Genomic DNA, 15,213 nt, shown 5'->3' on the forward strand with positions numbered 1-15,213 from the left:
ACCCCCCCCCAGCTGGGGGAGGGGCGGGGAGACCCCCCCGGACCCCTCCCCCCACGGCGCCGCTGCTGCTCGTGATCGCCCCCCCCGGCACGGACTGGTAGGTACGGGGACCCCCCCCCCAAATTACAGTCAGGGGACCCCCCCTCAATTCCCCCCCTCATGGGACCCCCCCCCAAATTACAGTCATGGGACCCCCCCTCAATTCCTCCCCTCATGGGACCCCTCCTCAATTACAGTCAGGGGACCCCCCCTCAAATTACAGTGATGGGACCCCCCCCCCCAATTACAGTGATGGGGACCCCCCCAATTGCAGTCATGGGACCCCCCCCCAAATTACAGTGATGGGACCCCCCCCCAATTACTGTTATGGGAGCCCCCCCTCAAATCCCCCCCCTCATGGGACCCCCCCCCCAATTACAGTCATGGGACCCCCCCCCCCAGTTATTGTTATGGGGACCCCCCAAATTACTGTGATGGGACCCCCCCCCCCAAATTACAGTGATGGGACCCCCCCCCCCAAATTACAGTGATGGGATCCCCCTCAAATCCCCCCCTCATGGGACCCCCCCCCCCCCCAATTATTGTTATGGGGACCCCCCCCCCCCCCAATTAAAGTCACAGGAACCCCCCCAATTACAGTCATGGGAGCCCCCCCTCAAATCCCCCCCCTCATGGGACCCCCCCCCCAATTTCAGTCATGGGACCCCCCCAGTTATTGTTATGGGGACCCCCCCCAAATTACAGTGATGGGACCCCCCCTCAAATCCCCCCCTCATGGGACCCCCCCCCCCAATTACAGTCATGGGACCCCCCCCTCCCCAAATTCCCATCCTGAGACCCCCCCCAAAATCCCCCTCATGAGCTTCCCCCCCAAATTCCAGTGATGAGACCCCCCCCCCCCAAATTCCGCCCTTTCTTGGGATCCCCCCCACCCAAATTCCCGTGGTGGGACCCCCCAATGCCCCACCCCGGGATCCCCAAATCTCCTTTTGGGGAGGGGGCGGTTTTGGGGGGGGGGGGCAATTTGGGGAGGGGTCTCAAACTGGGGGGAGTTCAAATTTGAGGGGAGGGAGATTCAGATTTTGGGGGGGGCTTCAAATTTTTGGGGAGGTTCTCAGATTTTTGGGAGGGGCCTCAAATTGGGGAGGGGGTTCAAATTTTGGGGGGGGGGCTCAGATTTTTGTGGGGGTTCAGAATTTTTGGGAGGGGGGGGGTCTCAAAATTTTGGGGTTCCCCCCCCCCTAGGGTGAAACCCTTCAAGGGCAAATCCGTGCACGGGGACGTGGAGCTGAGGGTGGAGCAGGTGAGTTTTGGGGACCCCCCCTCCTAAAAAAAATTTTGGGGTCCCCCCCTAAAAATTCAGGGCCTCCCCTTTCTGATTTTAGGGACTCCCCCAAAAAAATTTGGGGTCTCTCAAAAAAAATTTGGGTTTTCCCCCTCCCTCCCCATAGATTTTAATGCACCAATTTTGGGGTCACCCCTAAAATTTGGGGGTCTCTCGAAGCTTTGGGGTCCCCCCCCCTCAGAATTTGGGGGTTCGGGTTGGTTTTGGGGGGGGGGTCCTGGGAGGTTTTGGGGGTTCTGGATTTGGGGTTTCCCTGGATTTTGGGGCCTGGCCCAAATTTTGGGGTGCTCTGAACTCTCCCATCTCTCCCCAGTTTTGGGGTTCGGGTTTAGGGAGGATTTGGGGTCCCCTGTGAGAAATTTGGGCTCCCTTAAGGGAAACTTTGGGGTGCCCCAAAATGAAATTTGGGTCTCAACCCAAAGAATTTTGGGGGTCCCCAAGAGAAATTTGTGGCTCCTTTAAGGGTAATTTTGGGGTGCCCCAAAATATTTCCCTGTCTCACTCAATCCAAAGATTTTTGGCCTTCCCTGGAGATTTTGGGCTCCAGGTTCCTCAACCCCCCCCAATTCCTCCATCAAATTTGGGGGTTCAGGACAAATTTTGGACAAATTTGGGGGAGCCCCCCTCCTAAATTTCAGCCAATTTCGAACCAAACCCCCCCAATCTCAATTCTTTTTTTTCCTAAAAATTTCATTTTTTTTTTCACCCAATTTGGGGGCCCTGGCCAGGTTTGGGGCGGGACTCGGGGGGGGTGTCGGGGGGGAGGTTTTGGGGTGTCCCCGCCTGGATTTCGGGGTCCCCCAGGCCCAGTTCTCGGAGCTCTCCTTGGCCGCCTCCACCCACGGCGCCCTCAGCGTCAGCATCGACCCCGCCCGCGGCGGCTCCAGGTACCCACGGGGACCCCCCAAAATCCTGGGGCGGAATTCGGGGTCCCCTCCTGCATCTGGGGGGTTCTCTTCTCATTTTTGGGGTGAAATTTGGGGTCCCCTCCTTAATTTAGGGCTGAAATTTGGAGTCTTCTCGTTTTTGGGGTGGAATTAGGGGTCTCTTCCTTAATTTTGGGCTTCATTTGGGATTCCCTTCCTCTTTTTTGGGGCTCAATTTGGGGTCCCCTCCTTCATCTGGGGGTTCTCTTCTCATTGTTGGGGCTGAATTTGGGGTCTCCTCCGTAATTTTTGGCTTCATTTGGGGTTTCCTTTTTTTTGGGGTTGAATTTGGGGTCCCCTCCTTCATCTGGGGGTTCTCTTCTCATTTTTGGGGTTGAATTTGGGGTCTCCTCCCAATTTTTGGGCTGAAATTTGGGGTCTCCTCCTTTTTGGGGTTGAATTTGGGGTCCCCTCCTTCATCTGGGGGTTCTCTTCTCATTTTTGGGGCTGAATTTTGGGGTCCCCTCCTTAATTTTGGGGTGGAATTTGGGGTCTCCTCCTTAATCTGGGGGGTTCTCTTCTCATTTTTGGGGCTGAATTTGGGGTCTCCTCCTTTCTGGGGTGGAAATTTTGGGTCCCCTTCCTCTTTTGGGGGGCAGAATTTGGGGGTCCCCTCCTTCATCTGGGGGTTCTCTTCTCATTTTTGGGGCTGAATTTGGGGTCTCCTCCTTTCTGGGGTGGAAATTCGGGGTCCCCTCCTTAATCTGGGGTTTCCTTCCTCTTTTTTGGGGCTGAATTTGGGGTCCCCTTCTTAATTTGGGGGTTCTCTTCTCATTTTTGGGGCTGAAATTTGGGGTCTCCTCATTTTGGGGTGGAAATTTTGGGGTCTCCTTAATTTTGGGCTTCATTTGGGGTTCCCTTCCTCTTTTTTGGGGCTGAATTTGGGGTCTCCTCCTTATTTTTGGGGCTTAATTTGGGGTCCCCTCCTTCATCTGGGGGTTCTCTTCTCATTGTTGGGGCTGAATTTTGGGGTCCCCTCCTTAATTTTGGGGTGGAATTTGGGATCCCTCCTTCATCTGGGGGTTCTCTTCTCATTTTTGGGGCTGAATTTGGGGTCCCCTCCTTAATTTTGGGCTTCATTTGGGGTCTCCTCCTTTTTGGGGCTGAATTTGGGATTTTCTCTTCATTTTTGGGGCTGAATTTGCTGTTCTGAGTGTGAATTTTGGGGGTTCAAAGGAAGATCAGTTGGGGGTTGAAAAGATTTTGGGGGGGGCCGGGGGAGGTTTGGGGGGTTTGGGGCGGTTTTGGGGCACAAATCCCAAATTTTGGGGGTGCGGGGAGAGGACTTTCCCCTCAAGTTTAGGGTGAAAAACCAAAATTTTAAGGGAAAAAAATCTCATTTTTAGTATGGATTTTGTTTTTTATTTTTTGGGATTTTAGGGCCTGAATTTTGAGGTGGGGATTTGGGGGCGTTTTGGGGGCACAAAGTCCAAATTTTGGGGTGTGGGGAGAGGATTTTCCCCTCAAATTTAGGGTGAAAAACCAAAATTTTGGGGAAAAAAATCTCAGTTTTTGGATTTGGGGGTTGAATTTTGAGGTGTGGGGAGGGGGCGGTCAAATTTGGGGCACAAATTCCAAATTTTGGGGTGCAGGGTTGGGTTTTTACCCTCAAATTTAGGGTGAAACCCCAAAATTTTTGGGGAAAAAATTCTAAGATTTTTTTTTATTATTTTGGAGGATTATAGGGGTTGGGATTTGGGGGGGTTCGGGGAGATTTGGGGCATAAATTCCAAATTTTGGAGGTGCGGGGAGAGGACTATCCCCTCAAATTTAAGGTGAAAAAATCCAAATTTTAAGGGAAAAAAAATCTCATTTTTTGCACGATTTTTTTTTTAATTTTTGGGCATTTTGTTGTTTATAATTTTGGGGAGTTCTGGGGGATTTGGGGACCCCCCTGAGCCCCCCGTGTGTCCGTCCCCCCCCCCAGGAAGGTGCGCCCCGATTTTGTGCTGGTGCGGGAGGAGCCCGAGGGGGGCGCGGGGGGCGCCCCCAGGCGGCTCCTGGTGGGATTGCACCTGGGGGGGGGTCCCGGGCAGCGACCCCATCCCCGCCCTGTACGGGTTCAGCCACCAACCCTGCCTGGTACGGACTGGGAGGGACTGGGGGGAACTGGGATGGGACTGGGATGGGACTGGGAGGGACTGGGATGGGACTGGGATGGACTGGGAGGGACTGGGATGGACTGGGATGGGACTGGGAGGGACTGGGAGGGACTGGGGGGGACTGGGATGGGACTGGGAGGGACTGGGAGGGACTGGGGGGGACTGGGAGGGACTGGGAGGGACTGGGAGGGAATGGGAGAAACTGGGGGGGACTGGGAGGGACTGGGTGGGACTGGGGGGGACTGGGAGCAACTGGGGGGGACTGGGATGAGCTGGGAGGGACTGGGAGGGGCTGGGAGGAAACTGGGAGGGACTGGGAGGGACTGGGAGGGACTGGGAGGGACTGGGAAGGGACTGGGAGGGACTGGGGGGGACTGGGATGGGATTGGGATGGACTGGGAGGGACTGGGGGGGACTGGGTGTGAACTGGGATGAATTGGGAGCACTGGGAGGGAACTGGAAGGGGATTCGGGGGGACTGGGAGGGACTGGGAATGACTGGGAAGGGATTTGGGGTGACTGGGGGAGCGAATGGGGGGCACTGGGATGGACTGGGAGAAGATTTAAGGGGTACTGGGAGGGATTGGGAGCAACTGAGAGGGGAACTGGGAGCACTGGGCGAGACTGAGAGGGACTGGGGGGGGAACTGGGGGCACTGGGAGAGGGAATGGGGGGACTGGGAGGCACTGGGAGGGGATTTAGGGGGACTGGGAGGGGATTTAGGGGGGATTGGAAGGGACTGGGATGGACTGGGAGAGACCGGGAGGGGATTCGGGGGGAACTGGAGGCACTGGGAGGGACTGGGAGGGGACTGGGAGCACTGGGAAGGGATTGGGGGGACTGGGAGAGGGGGGAATGGGGGCGACTGGGAGGGACTGGGATGAACTGGGAGAGCACTGGGAGGGAACTGGGAGCGGTGCTGGGAGTGCTGGGCAGGGCGCTCGGCTGGGCCCTGACATTCCCAGTTGCTCCCAGTTTGCCCAGTTGGCTCGGCTGCAGCGGGAACTGGGCCATGAGGCCTTTCCACTGGTGCCCCAGCGCTTCTGCAACCGGCCCCGGGGACTGGTGAGCACTGGGAGCACTGGGAGGGACTGGGAGGGACTGGGAGGGACTGGGAGGGGACTGGGAGGGACTGGGAGGGGATTGGGGGGGACTGGGAGGGGACTGGGAGGGACTGGGGGGGACTGGGACTGGTGTCACTGGTCTCTAACTGGTCTCTAACTGGTGTCACTGGTGTCTCTAACTGGTGTCACTGGTGTCACTGGTGTCACTGGTTTCTAACTGGTGTCACTGGTGTCTCTAACTGGTCTCTAACTGGTCTCTAACTGGTGTCACTGGTGTCCCCAGCTGACCGCCCCCACCTTCCCCATGACGGTGACGCTCAGCCCCGCCCCTGCCGGGGTGGGAGAGGTGAGTGGGGCGTGGCCAGAGGTGGGCGTGGATTTGTATGGGTGTGGTTCAATGTGGGTGTGGCTCTGTGTGGGTGTGGTTCAATGTGTCACACCTCAGCTGTCCCTCACCTGTCCCCTGTGTCCCTCACTGTCCCTCACTGTCCCCTGTGTCCCTCACTGTCCCCTCTGTCCCTCACTGTCCCTCACTGTCCCCTGTCCCTCACTGTCCCCTGTGTCCCTCACTGTCCCTCTCTGTCCCTCACTGTCCCTCACTGTCCCTCACTGTCCCCTGTCCCTCACTGTCCCTGTGTCCCTCTCTGTCCCTCACTGTCCCCTGTCCCTCACTGTCCCTCACTGTCCCTCACTGTCCCTGTGTCCCTCACTGTCCCCTGTGTCCCTCACTGTCCCTCACTGTCCCTCACTGTCCCTCTCTGTCCCTCTCTGTCCCTGTGTCCCTCACTGTCCCTGTGTCCCTCACCTGTCCCTCACCTGTCCCTCACTGTCCCCTGTGTCCCTCACTGTCCCTCACTGTCCCTCACTGTCCCTCTCTGTCCCTCTCTGTCCCTCACTGTCCCTCACTGTCCCCTGTGTCCCTCACTGTCCCCTGTGTCCCTCACTGTCCCCTCTGTCCCTCACTGTCCCTCACTGTCCCCTGTCCCTCACTGTCCCTGTGTCCCTCACTGTCCCTCACTGTCCCTCACTGTCCCTCACCTGCCCAGGTGCGCGTGGGCTCCCCGCAGCTCCTGGGGGCCGTGGCCGCTGCCATGGGCGGGGCCCGGGCGGGGGCGCTGCTGCGGGGGGGCCCCGTGGGAACCGAGCGGCTGCGGGTGCAGAGGATCGGGGACCAGTACAGAGCCCTGCGGTGAGACTGGGGGAACTGGGAACACTGGGAACACTGGGAATGGGACTGGGGACACTGGGAATGGGACTGGGAACACTGGGAATGGGACTGGGAACACTGGGAATGGGACTGGGGGAACTGGGGGGACCAGTACAGAGCCCTGCGGTGAGACTGGGGACACTGGGAACACTGGGGACACTGGGAATGGGACTGGGGACACTGGGGGAACCAGTACAGAGCCCTGCGGTGAGACTGGGGACACTGGGAGGGACTGGGATGGACTGGGAACACTGGGATGGACTGGGAATGGGACTGGGAACACTGGGAGGGACTGGGGAAACCAGTACAGAGCCCTGCGGTGAGACTGGGAACACTGGGAACACTGGGAACACTGGGAATGGGACTGGGAATGGGACTGGGAGCACTGCGAGGTACTGGATGGACTGGGATGGACTGGGGGAAATGGGGAAACCAGTACAGAGCCCTGCGGTGAGACTGGGAGCACTGGGAGCACTGGGAGCGGGACTGGGAGCACTGGGAGCACTGGGAATGGGAGTGGTCTGTGAAGGGGCGGGGCCTGTGTGAGTGGGGGAGGGGCCCCACTGACCCCGGTGTCTCCCCAGGTGGTCCCTGGGGGGCGGGGACACGGCGGGGGAGGGGCCGCAGGTGGAGCCGGTCGCTCTCAGCCCCAGGTGAGTGCGAGGGGGCGGAGCCAAAGGGGGCGTGGCCTTGGGAGGGGCTCGGGTGGGGTGGGGCTAGGAGAGAAGGGGTGGGGCTTTAAAGAAAGGGGCGTGGCCAAGAAAGAAGGGGTGGGGCTATGATAAAAGGGGTGTGGCCCCTCATGAAGGGGCGGGGCTAGCACAAAAGGGGTGTGGCTAGAAGAGAAAGGGCGGGGCTATGAGAAAAGGGGTGTGGCTATGCAGGAAGGGAGTGTGGCTAGCATGAAGGGGTGTGGCTAGAAGAGAAGGGGCGGGGCTATGTGGGGAGGGGCGGGGTTATTGAGAGGGGGTGGGGCTATGTGGGAAAGGGCGTGGCTTAGATGGGCGTGGCCACCCAAAGGGGTGTGACATGTGGGGTTTTGTGGGCGTGGCCATTTGAAAAGAGGCTCTGCCCAGTTCGAGGGGGCGTGGCCGCGCTGAGGGGGTGTGGCCACGGTAGTGGGCGTGGCCGCTGAGCCCCGCCCCTCGTCAGGCACCGGGCCTGGGTCGACGCCTGCGCCGGCCTCTTTGGGGGCGTTGACATCTGCGGGGTGGAGGCGCTGAGGGGCCCCGACGGGCAGGAGCAGATTGTGCAGGTAACGGGCACACCTGGGCACACCTGGGCACACCTGGGGGACACCTGGGCACACCTGGGGAACACCTGGGGACACCTGGCAGGGCTGGGCACACCTGGGGAACACCTGGGGGACACCTGAGGGGCACCTGAGACACCTGGGTAGGGCTGGTGAACACCTGGGCAGGGCTGGGCACACCTGGGGGACACCTGGGACACAGGCGGGGACAGGTGTGGGACACCTGGGCACACCTGGGGAACACCTGGGCCACATCTGGGTCACAGCTGGGCACACATAGGGCACCTGAGACACATGGGACACACCTGGGCACACCTGGGCACAGCTGGACACACCTGGGGCACACCTGAATCACCTGTCCCCCCTAACCCCTGGTTCCCTCCCCTTGCACCTCTCCTGACCACCTGCACCTCCCTCCCTGGGCTCCACTGCTCACCTGCCCCCTCTGCCACCTTCCCATCACACCTGAGCCCCGCCCACACCTGAGCCCCGCCCACCTGTGCCCACCTGTGCCCACCTGCAGGTCCTGGGCTCGTGGCTGCCTCTGCTGGGCCCGGGTGCGGCCGAGGACCAGGCCCGGATCGTGGAGTTGGTGCTGGAGCGGATGAGGGAGGAGCTGCCCCGCCCCCGCAGCCCCTCCCCCGCCAGGCCACGCCCACAGGTAACCGCCCCTCCCCCCACCCCCCCCAGGTGCTTCCCAGACCCCCCCCCAAAATTTAAACCCCGCCCCCTTTACCCCCGCCCCCTCCTTTTTGTGCAGGTGTCGGCGACGTCGGGGACCCCCCGGCCGGGGACCCCCCCCCAGCAGAGACCCCAGCCCCAGGGTGAGTGACCAAAAAAAAAAACCCAAAATTTTGGGGACGCCCAAAAATCGGAAATTTGGGGATTTACGTCCTAAAATTTGAGGGATCGGCTTTTGCTCCAAATGGGAAAATTTTCCCTGAAAAGGGGCTTGGAAAAAGTGGGGGTTTCCTAAAAAAAAACACCTCAAATTTGGCCTAAATCCAAAAAATTCTCCAAATTTTAAATAATTGCTAAAAATTGTTCCAGACACACAAATTTTGGGGAGCCACTCCCAGCCCTGGGACACCCCAAATCTGCCCCCATGCACCCAAAATTGGAGGATTTTGGCCCAAATTAGGACCTTACCTGCCTCAGCTGTTTCTCTTCCCTCCAGGTGCTCCGCCTCCGTCTGGCCCCGCCCAGCCCCGCCCCCAGCCGCAGGGGCAGCCCCGCCCACAAATGGGCGGAGCTTCACCACGCCCTGCCCAGCCAGGCCCCGCCCAACCTCGAGGCCCCGCCCAGCCCCGCCCACTCGCTGCACAGCCCCGCCCCCAAACCCCAACGGCCACGCCCCAACCCCGCCCCACCTCCCCGCAGCCACGCCCACAAACCCCGCCCAGTCCGGCTCAGCCACGCCCACAAACCCCGCCCAGCTCGCCGCAGCCGCACCCACAAGCCCCGCCCACTTCGCAGCCCCGCCCACCTCTGGCCGCCTCTGCGCCTCAGCCACGCCCACCCAGCCCGCAGCCTCGCCCACAAGCCCCGCCCACATCCCCGCAGCCACCCCCACAAATCTCTCCCACATCCCAACCCCGCCCTCAAGCCCCGCCCACCTCGCAGCCCCGCCCTCAAGCCCCGCCCACTTCTCAACCCCGCCCACCAGGCCCAGCTGTGTCTCCCCAGCCAAGGCCACAAGCCCCGCCCACTTCACAGCCCCGCCCACAAGCCTCGCCCACTTCCTCTCCTCAGCCCCGCCCCCAAGGCCCGGCTACGTCACCCCAGCCCCGTCCCCAAGCCCCGCCCACCTCCCCACAGCCCCGCCTCCAACGCTCCCCCTCCGTGCCCCAGCCCCGCCCCCAAACCCCACCCTCCTCTGCCACGCCCCGTCCCCCCGGCCCGCAGGCCCCGCCCACCACGCGCCAGCCCCGCCCCCAGGCCCCGCCCATCGCCCCCAAACCGGCGCTGGCCCCCAAACCCAGCACTGCCCCTCCCCCCAGGTAAGTCGGGGGGGCGGGGCTCTGGGGGGGGAGGGGGAGGGGAGGGGCGAGGCCCCGCCCCCTGGACCCCCCCTGAACCCCCAAATTCCGCAGCCCCGCCCCCGAGCAGGGCCCCCCCGAGAGCCTGCGGGCGCTGCGGCAGAGCTTCGCCAGCCTCTTCTCCGACTGAGCCCCAAACATGGGGACACCCCAAAAACCGCCCGGGGACACCCCAAAAACCGCCCGGGGACACCCCTAAAACCTCCCGGGAACACCCCAAAAAACGCCCGGGGACACCCCAAAATACCAACGAGGGATATCCCAAAAACCTCCTGGGAACACCCCAAAAACCTCCCGGGGACACCACCCCAAAAACCTCCCAGGGGCACCCCAAAAACCTCCCGGGGACACCCCAAAATACCAACGAGGGATATCCCAAAAAACCAACGGGGGCGCCCCAAAAACCTCCCGGGGACACCCCAAAATCCCACTGGGGGTACCCTAAAAGCCTCCTGGAGATATCCTAAAAATCCCCTCCGGGGCACCCCAAATCCCCCTGGGGTACCCCAAAAATCCCCCCAAAACCCCACCCGGGGCGTCCCACAAATTCCCCCAGGCACACCCCAAAATATCACCGGGGGTGCCCCAAAAATCCCACTGGGGACACCCCAAAACACCCCCAACACTGCCATGGGGACGCCCCCAAACGCCCCCCCGGGTCCCCCCAAAACCCCTTGGGGACACCCCCAAATCCACCCCTGCTTTGTGACCCCACAAATGGGGGGGTTCGGGTACCCCAGGCCCCGGAGAATTAACCCCAAAATCAACCCAGGTCACCCCAAAATCCCCCTGGGGAGGGGTCCCACATGTTCAGGACCCCCAAAACCCTCTTGGGATCCCCGAAATTCCCCTGGGAACCCCCAAAATCCACCCAGGATCCCCCAAATCCATTTTGGGGAGGGGTCCCAGGGGTTCAGGACCCCCCAAATGCCCCCGGCGCTTCCCTCCCCCTCCGCTTTGTGCTTGCCAAGCCCCCCCCTCCGCCCCCCAATTCTGGTGGGGGTCTCTCAGTGTGCGCTCGTGAGTGTGTTAAGCCCCGCCCCCCGCTTGGCCACGCCTCCTCTCTGACACACCCTGCTTAGCCCCGCCTCCTTCGCCCAGGTGGGCGGGGTCAATAAATCCCTGAGCTGCTGGCGCTGGGTGCTGCTGATGGGGGCGGGGGGGGGGGGGGAGACCCCAAAATTTGGGGGGAGACACCTGGGGACACACCTGGGAGGGACCTGGGGGACAGCTGGGGACACCTGGGGGGGTGAGGACACACCTGGGCACATCTGGGACAAACCTGGGGACACACTTGGGAGGGACCTGGGTGGCACCTGGGGAACACCTGGACACACCTGGGACACATCTGGGACACTTGGGGGGTGGGGACACACCTGGGGACACACCTGGGGACACACCTGGGGACACACCTGGGACATACTTGGGACAGCTGGAGGGTGGGAAACACCTGGGAACACCTGGGGACATTTGGGCACACCTGGGACACACCTTGGACACCTGGAGAGAGCTGAGGACACACCTGGGACACACTTGGGGACATGTGGGACAATCCTGGGGGCTGGGGACACCTGAGGACATCCAGGACACACCTGGGGCACACCTGGGCCAGGTACGGGCTGGGGGGCTTAGGCCGCGTTGTTCCGGACGCACTCAGCGCGCTGTAAGGTTTTATCGGCGATAGAGCGGCGGGCATGTCGCGATAAGCGACCGCGATAAGGAAGGGAAGGACGGGGACGGGACCTCCCGCCCGCCAGGGGGCGCCCTACAGGCGGCAGCGCGGTGATGACGCACTTCCGGCGATGACGTCAGAGGCAACATGGCGGCGGCGGCGGAGAAGGCGCAGCGCTACGAGGCGTTCGTCAGCGACGTCCTGCAGCGAGACCTGAGGTAAGCGACGTCATATCGCGACTGAAACCCCGCCCCCGCGACAGCCCGGGCCTCCCCTCGCCGCTGTGGCCACGCCCCTCCCGTTTCGACCCCGCCTCCGCAGAATGGCGGGTGTGTTGTGGCCACGCCCTTTCATGCTGAGGCCACGCCTATTTGGTGACCACGCCCTCTTTCCCGACGCGTAATACCCGCGTGTCCTGGCCAGGCTCATTCATAGTGAGGCCACGCCCCTTCATGGCCACGCCCCCTACACATTAACAGCTCTTCCACATAATAACAGTGTTGTGGCCACGCCCTTTCACGCTGAGGCCACGCCCCCTCAACCTCAGCATAATGTGACCGCGCCTATGAATTATGAGACTTTGCCTATTTCATGACCACGCCTCCTTTAATAAGAAAGGAGGCGTGGCCATGAAATAGGGGCCACACCTCCTTTCATAATAACCACATGCTGTGACCACGCCCATTGTAAGGTCACGCACCCCCATAGCCACTGTATTGTGGCCACTCCACTCACCCTAAGACCACTCCCCTTTGGCGGCCACGCCCCCTCCGCCGCACCGCGAATTGTGGCCACGCCCATTCCCCGCGATGCCCCGCCCCCCCGGGGAAAGCCCCGCCCCCTGACCGCGCCCCCCGCAGGCGGGTGCAGGAGCAGCGCGAGGCCGTGTTCGAGCAGCAGGCGCAGGTGCTGCAGCTCCGCTCCGCCCTCAGCCGCCTGCAGGTGCGCGGGGGGGGGCGGGGCCGGGGGCGGGGCTTAACGAGGGGGGCGTGGTCATGGCTGGGGAAGGGGTGGGGAGGGGTCTGGGGGGATGTTTGGGGGTCTGCTTGGGTGGGGTTTAGGGGGATTTGGGGGGATTTTTGGGAGTCTAGCAGGAGGATTTGGGGGCGGATCAGGGCATTTTGTGGGGTCTCGGGGCATTTGGGAGGCGTTTTGTGGGGGATTTGGGAGATGTGAGGGTGATTGGGGAGGTTTGGGGGTCTCGTGGGGGCATTTTGGTGGATTTGGAGGAGATGTTCGGGGATCTCGTGGGGAGATTTGGGGGCGATTTGGGGTCCCTGGGGGTCTTTGGGGTCTCAGTGTAACCCCGGGTGTCCCGGGGGGGTTTTGGGGTCCCCAGGACGCCGCCGCCCCCCTGCACACCCAGGTGGATCTTGGCTGCAATTTCTTCGTCAGTGCCGAAGTGTGAGTGGGGCTGGGACCCCAAAATCCTCCTCAAGCAGCCCTAAAAACCCCCTCAGACACCCCAAAATCCTTCTCAGACCCCTCAAGAACCTCCTCAGACCCTCCCAAGATCCCCTCAGAACCCCCAAAAACCCCTCCAGACCCTCCAAAAACCCCTTCAGACTCCCCCCAAAATCTCCTCAAACCGCCCCAAAAATCACCCCTCAACCTCTGCAGGGACCCCAAAACTCCCCTGAGTGACCCCAAAACTCCCTTTAAACCCCCCCCCCCTCCAAAAATCTCCTCAATTTGATTCCCTTGGGGCCTCCACGACCCCCAGGACACCCCAAAAACCTCCTTAGACCCCCCCAAAACCTCCTCAGACGCCCCAAGAACCTTCTCAGACCCCCCAAAAACCTCCTCCAATCCCCCCAAAACTCCCTCAGACCCTCCCCAAAAACCCCCTCAGACCCCCCCAAAGCCCCCTCGGGGCCCCCCTGACCCCCGTTTCCCCCGGCTGTGCCCCCAGCCCGGACCCCCGGCGCGTGTTCGTGGCTCTGGGTTTCGGGTTCTTCGCGGAGCTGACGCTGCCCGAGGCCCTGAGGCACCTGGAGCGCCGCAGTTCCCTCCTGCAGAGGTGAGGTAGACCGGCCACGCCCCCTTGACCACGCCCCCGACCACGCCCACATTCACTGGACACGCCCATAGCCCCCAGACATGCCCCATGGTGCTGGGCATTGGCCACGCCCACATGAGCACAGACCACGCCTGTTTCTTGAGGTCACGCCCATTCAGGCCATGCCCCATTTAGGAGCCACGCCCCAGTGCCACGCCCCATTCCCACTGTGTTTTGGGTGGGAGGAGGTGACCACGCCCTGTTGGACCACACCCATATAGGCCATGCCCCTTTGTAGAGCCACGCCCCTCATTCCTGCTGCATTTGGGGTGGGAGAGTGGCCAGGCCCCTTTGGACCACACCCACTTAGGCCACGCCCCTTGGTGCTCACCCAGGGCCCCAGGTGGCTCCAGATGGGCAAGCCACGCCCCCTTTGGTCACGCCCATACCATAAAAGGAGATCCTGTAATCACTCCATGACCAAATAAGGAGTGCTATCCATCAGGCCACGCCCACACGAACTAAGCCACGCCCACACCATTAAAGCAATGCGCATCCCCACTCACTATTACAAAAAAGGCGTGGCCTCATCCTGCCAATCACCAGGCCACAGCCATTCAGGAGACCCCACCCTTCTTATCAAAGCTCCGCCCCCTCAAGCCACGCCCCTTTCAGGCTCAGCGATTCCCTGACGCGCGACGGGGCCAAGATCCGCGCCCACATCCGGCTGGTGCTGGAGGTAATCCCGCCCCCTTTCCTGGCCACGCCCCCTCCACCTACTGGCCATGCCCCCCTCACCCACTGGCCACGCCCCCAACGCTTTGCCCCACCCCAGGGCCTGCGGGAGCTGCAGGGGCTGCAGGAGCCCCCCGTGACCTCTGACCCCTGATGGACACTGCGCTGGCCCCGCCCCCCTCAGCTGGGTGTAAACCTGGAGTAAACCTGGCGTAAAGAGGAGATTTACACCGGGAAGTAACCTGGGTGTAAACCTGGAGTAAATCGCAGTTTTTACACCTGGGAGTAAACTTGGAGTAAAGCGAAGTTTTTTTACATCTGGGGGTAAATCTGGAGTAAATCGGAGATTTTACACCTGAGGTAACCTGTGTGTAAAGCCAAAGTAAAGTGGAGATTTTACATCTTGGCGTAACCTGTGTGTAAAGCCAGAATAAAGTGGATTTTTTACACCTTGGAGTAACGTGTGTGTAAAGCTGAACTGGGTGAGGGGTGTGGCACACAGGAGGGAGCTCGGAGTAACCCCGGAGTAATTTATGAGTAAACTGTGAGGGCCCTGTAAGCAGTGGGGAGAGGCCTGGGAGTAACCCTGGAGTACCTGGAGCAACGTGTGGGTAAGCATAGAGTAATCCCTGAGTAACCTTAAGGTACCACTGGAGCACTCCATTCTGAGGCTGGAGTAACCCCTGAGTAAGCTCTGAGTAGCGCTGGAGTAACTTCAGAGCAGCCCCTTCTCGTTCCGGGCTGCGGAGTAAACCCCGAGTAACCCCGGAGTCCCCCCAAAAAGGGGCGGAGCCTCTTTGGGGCTGTCCCCGCCCCCTCCCTCTGAGGGGCGGGGTCGGGGGGCGGGATCCTGGTGGCCGTTGGGTGTGGGGG

General features: G+C 61.3%; 2 protein-coding genes across 4 annotated transcripts; both read left to right on the forward strand.

Annotated features, from left to right (window-relative positions):
• The first annotated feature begins 315 nt into the window (after window positions 1–315).
• SYN1 (synapsin I) lies at window positions 316–10,373 on the forward strand. The gene is made up of 14 exons (XM_071419305.1): window positions 316–338; window positions 1,246–1,303; window positions 2,150–2,232; window positions 4,199–4,264; window positions 4,308–4,353; window positions 5,348–5,437; window positions 5,720–5,782; window positions 6,483–6,625; window positions 7,228–7,296; window positions 7,796–7,898; window positions 8,419–8,556; window positions 8,656–8,719; window positions 9,073–9,895; window positions 9,989–10,373. The coding sequence occupies exons 1-14, from the start codon at window positions 316–318 to the stop codon at window positions 10,062–10,064; spliced, it is 1,845 nt and encodes a 614-aa protein (XP_071275406.1). The 3' UTR covers window positions 10,065–10,373.
• Window positions 10,374–11,275: 902 nt separating this feature from the next.
• Window positions 11,276–14,789, forward strand: UXT (ubiquitously expressed prefoldin like chaperone). 3 transcript variants are annotated; one of them, XM_071419294.1, is made up of 6 exons: window positions 11,431–11,824; window positions 12,467–12,548; window positions 12,946–13,010; window positions 13,519–13,626; window positions 14,281–14,344; window positions 14,441–14,789. In XM_071419294.1, exons 1-6 carry the CDS (start codon window positions 11,754–11,756, stop codon window positions 14,492–14,494), a joined length of 444 nt encoding a protein of 147 aa, XP_071275395.1. In that variant the 5' UTR covers window positions 11,431–11,753; the 3' UTR covers window positions 14,495–14,789. The 3 variants fall into 3 exon arrangements, with proteins under 3 accessions (XP_071275397.1, XP_071275396.1, XP_071275395.1); XM_071419296.1 differs by lacking the exon at window positions 14,281–14,344 and having other exon boundaries at window positions 11,276–11,824; XM_071419295.1 differs by lacking the exon at window positions 12,946–13,010 and having other exon boundaries at window positions 11,323–11,824.
• The last annotated feature ends 424 nt before the right edge of the window (window positions 14,790–15,213 follow it).

The sequence above is a fragment of the Agelaius tricolor genome, unplaced genomic scaffold (assembly GCF_023055355.1).
Source record: "Agelaius tricolor isolate 1412-34295 unplaced genomic scaffold, bAgeTri1.0.p SCAF_104, whole genome shotgun sequence".
Lineage (NCBI taxonomy): Eukaryota > Metazoa > Chordata > Aves > Passeriformes > Icteridae > Agelaius > Agelaius tricolor.